Genomic DNA, 8,546 nt, shown 5'->3' with positions numbered 1-8,546 from the left:
CACAGATACATAAAGATGCTTACATGCACTCACAAATGCATGCTTGCACGCACGCTCACTCACACAGCTCATGCTATTAATTATTATCACACATACACAGACATCCCATGTTCGTATGAGATATATATCCTTGCGCACACCTTATGAATATTCCTTTCTTATTGCATATCTTGGTCAAGTATCAAGTTTTGTTTTATCAAGTCTGGATTTTAAAACTTGAAGCATTCCAAGGGCTGTTCACATATATGTTGTTGTGGCCATTTTATATATGTTTACTCCAGTTTCTCTATATGCATATCGACAAGACGAAAGGCACTCCTTTCAGGACCAATGACTTACACTGATACTGTTGTGAGGGGAGACACTGTCCCGTTTGACGACTACCTAGCACAAGGAAATTGTACTTGATGGAAGTCTGCTGTCATACTGTCCCTAAACACTCCCTTTCAGTCCCCGTCCACAGCTTGCAGACTGATCAGCCCTCAAAGAGGGTCAAACACACGACTTACTTGTTTGATCAAATTCATTCAGTTGCTATTTGTCATCAAGATGTATAGGGGCGGTGGGGGAGCCTAGTGGTTAAAGCATTCGTTTGTCGTGCCGAAGACAAGGGTTTGGTTCCCCCACATGGGTACAATATGTGAAGCTCATTTTTGGTGCCCCCTGCTGGAATATTACTAAGAAAGTGCATTCTAAAATATAACATATGTTACGTATGTTATAACCCAATTCACTGATTAAGAGTTTTCATGCCTTTTTATATCATGTAATATATAATGTTTTTTATGTTTGTATTTTTTGTTATAAAAACCAACTCAATTCAATGTATAAGATAATATATCAGGATGTATATCTACTTGGTAGAAATAGTAAACAAGTTCTTTTTGTTGATTTTATTTCATCATGTTTTACATAAATGTTGAAAAAGAATAACCGTTTTTCAAATAAGGCATGTGTAGTGTCAAAGAATGTACATGTGAAATACGTTGATGCACGTTCAAGTATGCCCCGTCATATAGCGAATATACTACGGAGTGCAGCGTCAAACAAACAAACATTAAACCTAACACATGTTAAGTACAACAGATGTTCTGCACGATTGTGAGGACATTAATCAGTAGTCGCACGAGGAATAGTATCGGTCGTAGTACCTTTAATAAACTGTGTGGCGCTTGACATCTGTTGCCCCCATTTACAACAACAGTCAACAGTCGTTATTGACCGAACTAACACTATATGTTGATATTGATAGCGTAGTTATGGATAAGCGTTCTGTGTGTAATTTGACTCTTTTATTGTTGTATTCGGGAGAAGCAGTGCGTGACCGTACCACAGCTCGAAATCTCTGGGCTTATATAGGCTTACAGGACTCGCGTTCATGCCAGTGTACATTTACTTGCACGCGGGTTATTGTTGATCTTAGCGGTTTCCAAATGCCATGTTTATGAGGCGAAATCTCTGTCCTTAGAATACCAGCGTATGAGTAGACGGATATCTTTCGTTCTAAATAGTCTTGGGGAGAAATGTATACTTGGAGAAACAAATGGGGAACGTACGTCACATTGATCGTGGCAATATTAATATTGAAAGCTGGTGAAAACCTGAAAATATTAAAGTGACTTGAATTTTCTGGTGATCCTTCATTTGCCCTTCCGTTATGTGACCAATAGGATAAGATCTAACGAGATTGTGATGCTTGTGATCCACTCTATTCTGTGACCATGCAACAGAAAGTAATACATTATTATTTTACTGTTTTAATGGCGACTTTGACTTTTGGTAGGTTAATGTAAGCACGCCATGCATGTTTGTTAGCGGACATTGTGCGAAAAGACGATAAAAGACGGTAACTTGGTAAACAAGCAATGTAGAGATGGAATAGGTTCTAAGGTAAAAAAATGAAACAGAATCGAGGACGAAAATCTTCGTCTAAACACACCCAGCATCATATGGTGAGGTTCGCGGCTGCAACAGATGAATATGACCTTTTTTTCAAGGGCCTACAAAACCACAACACAAAGTCTAACAAACCATTTACACATATACTCCGTGCAATATCATTGATAAACACACCGAAGGTCAAGGTCACGCAGTTTAACGACTTTCCCCTGACCACTGTGATGAGATCTTTATGGAAAGCATACACGATTTCTCTCTATGCGTTTCATTGAAGAATAAAAGAATTGTCCGGTCGATTATTTACAGACCATCGTCAAGCATCGCGATTATTGCTGAACGCGACGTTGAACAACATGGCACAAAGTTCACGTGTATGCGCGTCTGCGTGCGGGGGTGACTTGCATTGGTTTTATCATATTAATAATAGCCCATTCTTCACACGCTTTACTCCATGCACAATACATGTTCGAAGCGGCAGGACAATCTGATTATTATTACTCCAGATAAACCAAACTGCCTGTTAGGCAATGGGCATTAGAAGGTTATAGTCGCGCGGTCTTTTCCCACCGGGTACCCACTTACAGCTGGGTGAAAAGAAGCAATTTTGAACAAAGTCACTTGCCGTAGGTGAGACTACGTGTGTTGCGTGTACTTCTTTTTTTTTTTTTTGGGGGGGGGGGGGGGGGGGGAGAGGGGGGCGCTAAAGTCGCAGAAACTTCAAGAGTGACGCTGCCACGATGCTGTCCGCCGCCAACATTATTGAACTTCAACTGATCTGTGACCTGAGTTCTATGCCCATTATCATCATTACCAAAGTTGACCTTTCACCACATCACTGGACAGGATGGCAACATCAAGGGATCGAACCACACTTAAAGCACTCCAGCCCTCTACTTCCTCACTCCCAATACTGGGCCCCGTTTCACAAAACTCTCGTAAGCCTAAGATCTCGTAACGTTTCTCGTAGCATTTGCACCTTCTATGTTACAGTATGTCAGGTACAAGAGCTACGAGAAAAGTTACGAGATCTTAGGCTTACGAGGGTTTTGTGAAACAGGTCCCTGATGTCTCCACGAATATTGGGGAACCAAGTGCAGCTGCACTAGGATCATGCATCAAACTGCTGTAAAGCATGTGAATAGTTGCGTGTGGGTGTAGTAAAAGTTTAAGAATTCGCCAATTTTCACTGAATTTTATCATTTATTAAACTCATGGCAGTAATCTTTTCAATGGTACGAATTTGTTTTACAATGCACCGGTTTATGTGTAAACAGTACATTTAAACAGCATGGAATATTTTGTAAAATCTAGTTTCGGACAGTTTCTGAAGTAAGTGCCTATGTTGATTGTAGGAAGTTTAAACATTTGATGGAACTTGTTCGTATTTGTTCGCGAGAGTCATGCCAAATGCGTCACTGTTAGAAGCGTACATAAAATATATTATTTGTCGACATATCGATGTTTTCCGAAACCTGGCGAGTGTCGGCTCAAAGCTCAAAGCTACGAGGGGATGTCAATAAGTTTGGAGCCTTGCATAGAAAAACACAAAATATTGGTATGAACCACATTTATTTTTCATCATAGTCCCCTTGTGAGTCAAGACACTTGTTCCATCTTTTCTGCCAGGCGCTGATGGATGCCATCTCTGTAGAAGGCGCCATTTTGGTCCTCAAACCAAGCCTCAGTAGCAGCAATAAGCTCATTATCATCCTGAAATCTACGACCACGCAAGTGTTTCTTGAGATTTGGGAACAGGTGGTAATCACTTGGTGCCAGGTCTGAAGAGTAGGGGGGATGCGGCAAGATTTCGTACCCGCATTCCTGGACAGCGGCGGCTGCAACGCGAGAGGTGTGTACTGGAGCATTGTCTTGATGTAGAAGAATACCACGTCTGATCTTGCCCCGGCGCTTCTCTTTGATTGACTGTCGCACTTGCCTCAACAGGTTAGCGTAATCTTCCCCATTCATTGTTCTTCCTTTTGGTACGTAATCTATGTGGATGACTCCTTTGCTATCCCAGAAGACTGTCGCCATTACCTTCTGCACTGATCTGGAGGCTTTGAATTTTTTGGTCCTGGGAGAAGTGACATGTTTCCATTCCATGGATTCTTGTTTGCTCTCAGGATCATAGTGGTGGATCCAGGTTTCATCACAGGCTACTAGCCTAAGGTGAAAATCTTCTGGATTCTTGTTGTATCTGGTTAGCATGGAGTTGCTTATGGTGACCCTTGTTTGCTTCATTTCATCTGTAAGCATTCTTGGCACCCATCTTGCGCACACCTTAGACATGACGAGCTGTTCACGAAGAATTGTCTCGATGGATCCGTGTGAAATGCCTGTGGTCTCCTCTAACTCGTGGAGTGTGTTTCGACGATTTTCTAGTACAAGTCTATGCACTCTGTCAATGTTTTCCTGACTAGTGCTTGTTGTTGGGCGACCTTGACTGGGGTCATCTTCAAGACTCTCTCTACCATGCTTAAATTCATTGAGCCATCGTTTGGTGGTAGCAGAGGAAGGGGAAGACTTTCCATAAACTGCTGAAAGCCTTTCTTCAATGTTCTTCGCCGAGTTACCTTCAAGAACTAAAACCTTCATTACTGCTCTATACTCAATTTTATTCATTTTCACTGCCGTGAGGGGGGTCTCTTTCTGTCAATAACTTCTGAGAGTAGGATACCAAAACTTATATATCACATCAGCTACACCCCAAGGTTCAACGTCGTACCATAGGCTGTGACACCTGAGTATGAAAAATGCTCAAGACTCAAAACTTATTGACATCCCATCGTATCAGTGTTGCGTTGTTGTAAGAAAGGAAAAGGTCAAATACATGAAATTAGTCTGAACTGAACACTCTCAACAGAAGCGGTGACGGCCTGTTTTGTGTCGATGGTAAGGTGTTGTTCTTGCTTGGTGAGTGAGTTTAGTTTCACACCGCACTCAGCAGTATTCCAGCGTCAGTAAATAATCGAGTCTGGACCAGGCAACACAGCCATCAACAGCAGGAAAATCAATCTGAACAAACGACGTGGGATAACCAAGTCTGTTGCCTAGTAAAATTCGAAGCCCTTCTTTCAGAAAGGTCCTGTCGATTTGTAAATTATCAAATTCTGCGAACACAGTGACACTTTGAGATTACTAATTGTGTGTCTTTCGAGAATACCGTGAAGATTGGTCTAATTGGGCAATCCAGGCTTGTTAAGAGAATGACTGTTGCAGAGACAATGACACAATCAGACTGGCTGACTTGGTTGACACATGTCATCGCATCCCAACTGCATAGATGGATGCCCCTGCTGTTAATCACTGGATTGTCTGGTCCAGACTTAACTACGTGTATTTCAGATTTTTATACTTTCATTATTTACGCCATATAGTTGAAATGTTGCCGAGGAAGACAGACATAGAAATCAATTGAGCAGATACTGTTTTCAACGTAAATCCATCCGTTCATTCCCATGTACATCCAAACTGGAACTCAACGTGGTGGGAGATTGGTGTCATTTACTACTGTCTATAGACTGGTGTAATTACCATTGTTGTGGTGGTAGTGGTACGTCAGCCCAGTGTGAGAGGGACGCCCATGTGGTCATCACCGGTGTCTTAGTAGTAGTAGTAGTAGTCGTCGTCGTCGTCGTGTCTATCTTTGCTGTGGTAGTGTGTTTGATAGTGGTGGTTTTCGTCGGGTAGAGGTTGTGTTTGCATTTGTGATGTATTAGGTAGTGGTTTTCTTGGAAGTGGCAATGTGGTAGGCAGTGGTTTTCTTGGAAGTGGTAGTGTGATAGGCAGTGGTTTTGTTGGATGTGGTAGTGTGGTAGGTAGTGCTTTTCTTGGAAGTGGTAGTGTGATATTCAGTGATTTCCTTGGAAGTGGTAATGTGGTAGGAAGTGGTTTTGTTGGATGTGGTAGTGTGGTAGGCAGTGGTTTTCTTGGAAGTGGTAGTGTGGTAGGCAGTGTAGGCAGTGGTTTTCTTGGAAGTGGCAATGTGGAAGGCAGTGGTTTTGTTGGATGTGGTAGTGTGGTAGGTAGTGGTTTTCTTGTAAGTGGTAGTGTGATATTCAGTGGTTTCCTTGGAAGTGGTAATGTGGTAGGCAGTGGTTTTCTTGGAAGTGGTAGTGTGATAGGCAGTGGTTTTCTTGGAAGTGGTAGTGTGGTAGGCAGTGGTTTTCTTGGAAGTGGTAGTGTGGTAGGCAGTGGTTTTCTTGGAAGTGGTAGTGTGATAGGCAGTGGTTTTGTTGGATGTGGTAGTGTGGTAGGCAGTGGTTTTCTTGGAAGTGGTAGTGTGATAGGCAGTGGTTTTGTTGGATGTGGTAGTGTGGTAGGTAGTGCTTTTCTTGGAAGTGGTAGTGTGATATTCAGTGATTTCCTTGGAAGTGGTAATGTGGTAGGAAGTGGTTTTGTTGGATGTGGTAGTGTGGTAGGCAGTGGTTTTCTTGGAAGTGGTAGTGTGGTAGGCAGTGTAGGCAGTGGTTTTCTTGGAAGTGGCAATGTGGAAGGCAGTGGTTTTGTTGGATGTGGTAGTGTGGTAGGTAGTGGTTTTCTTGTAAGTGGTAGTGTGATATTCAGTGGTTTCCTTGGAAGTGGTAATGTGGTAGGCAGTGGTTTTGTTGGATGTGGTAGTGTGGTAGGCAGTGGTTTTCTTGGAAGTGGTAGTGTGGTAGGCAGTGTAGGCAGTGGTTTTCTTGGAAGTGGTAGTGTGGTAGGCAGTGGTTTTCTTGGAAGTGGTAGTGTGGTAGGCAGTGGTTTTCTTGGAAGTGGTAGTGTGGTAGGCAGTGGTTTCCTTGGAAGTGGTAGTGTGGTAGGTAGTGGTTTTCTAGGTTGTGGTAGTGTGGTAGGCAGTGGTTTTCTTGGAAGTGGTAGTGTGGTAGGCAGTGGTTGTCTTGGAAGTGGTAGCGTGGTAGGCAGTGGTTTCCTTGGAAGTGGTAGTGTGGTAGGCAGTGGTTTTCTTGGAAGTGGTAGTGTGACAGGCAGTGGTTTCCTTGGAAGTGGTAGTGTGATAGGCAGTGGTTTTCTTGGAAGTGGTAGTGTGGTAGGCAGTGGTTTTCTTGGAAGTGGTAGTGTGGTAGGCAGTGGTTTCCTTGGAAGTGGTAGTGTGGTAGATTGTGTCATTCTTGGTTGTGTTAGTGTGATAGATAGTGGCTTTCTTGGTTGTAGTAGTGTGGTAGATAGTTGTATTCTTGGAAGTGGTAGTGTGGTAGGCAGTGGTTTTCTTGGAAGTGGTAGTGTGGTAGGTAGTGGTTTTCTTGGAAGTGGTAGTGTGGTAGATTGTGTCATTCTTAGTTGTGTTAGTGTGATAGACAGTTGTATTCTTGGTTGTGGTAGTGTGGTAAATTGTGATATTCTTGGTTGTGGTAGTGTGGTAGTGGCATATTTGGTTGTGGTAGTGTGATAGATAGTGGTATTCTTGGTTGTGGTAGTGTGGTAGATTGTGTTATTCCTGTTTGGGTAGTGTGTTAAGTAGTGATATTCTTGGTCGTGGTAGTGTGGCAGATAATGGCATTCACGAAAGTGATAGTGTGGTAGATTGTGGTATTCATGGTTGTGGTAGTGTGATAGATAATGTCATTCTTGGTTGTGGTAGTGTGATAGATAGTGGTATTCCTGGCTGTGGTAGTGTGATAGATAGTGGTACTCTTGGTAGTGGTAGTGTGGTAGATAGTGATATTCTTGGTTGTGTAGTATGTTAGGCAGTGGTATTCCTGGCTGTGGTAGTGTGGTAGATAGTGGCATTCTTGGTTGTTGTTAGGTATTGATTTCGTCGTTCGTTGTTATCAGCCAACTAACCAGGTTTCGAGTCCACAATGTGAAAAATCCTAGACGTGGTCGTGGAAAAACTGAAAAACAACCCTCAGCTTGTTATGCTGTCAACTCTATCAAGCACGAGGACAACCTTTCATAAATTATGCACGTGCATATAACATTTCAGCTGTGCGCATTCTGTTAAATCCCTGATTCTATGTAGCCATACATATTTTAAGATTTGAAAGTTAAGCACACAGAATTACATCTGTGTATGCGGTGTCACTGGGTGCGCATGTCTGCCTCCCTCACAAGTTTATACAAGTCTGTATACAGAGGTGCGGCATCAGTGTTGACTTTGTACACAGGGAGGTGCATCAGTAAACTTGCACAAGCAATGCACATGCTGCACTTGTTACTGTACACTGATTCTTCACACGAGTAGGTGGAGGTCTCAGGTTCGACCCGAGAATAGATACAAGGTCCATGTCCTGTGGTACTCAGGGGAGGGGGATAGCCAAGGGGTTAAAGTGTTTACTCGTCACACCAAGAACCTAGTACCTGGGTTCGATTCCTCACATGAGTATAATGTGTGAAGCCAATTTCTGGTGTCACCCGCCTCGATATTGCGGGAATATTGCAAAAAGCGGGGTAAAACCTTACTTAGAGACGCCTAACGGATCAGATGACATCAAGCGCATGCTCCAACCAAGTCCGTCAGCACCAACCAAACCGCGAAGATTTGTTTTAGAACTGGTCATTGGCATCCCATGTTTGTTATGAGAGGCGGCTGTAACGGGATCCAGTGGTCAGGCTCGCTCACTTGGTTGACACGTCATGGTATCCTTCTACGAAGATCGATGCTCATGATGTTGGGCACTGGATTGTCTGGTCCAGATTGGATTATT

At 43.0% G+C, this 8,546-nt stretch overlaps 1 protein-coding gene across 1 annotated transcript; it reads right to left on the bottom strand.

Moving 5' to 3' along the window:
- Positions 1-5,614: 5,614 nt before the first annotated feature.
- On the bottom strand, positions 5,615-8,126 carry LOC137272033 (mucin-22-like). The gene is made up of 2 exons (XM_067804404.1): positions 8,058-8,126; positions 5,615-6,712 (listed from the first exon to the last, which is right to left on the bottom strand). Exons 1-2 carry the CDS (start codon positions 8,124-8,126, stop codon positions 5,615-5,617), a joined length of 1,167 nt encoding a protein of 388 aa, XP_067660505.1.
- Between the last annotated feature and the right edge of the window lie 420 nt (positions 8,127-8,546).

Source organism: Haliotis asinina, chromosome 2 (assembly GCF_037392515.1).
Source record: "Haliotis asinina isolate JCU_RB_2024 chromosome 2, JCU_Hal_asi_v2, whole genome shotgun sequence".
NCBI lineage: Eukaryota > Metazoa > Mollusca > Gastropoda > Lepetellida > Haliotidae > Haliotis > Haliotis asinina.
Note: the sequence above shows the minus strand (reverse complement) of the source record. Positions and strands in the feature narration are given on the sequence as shown.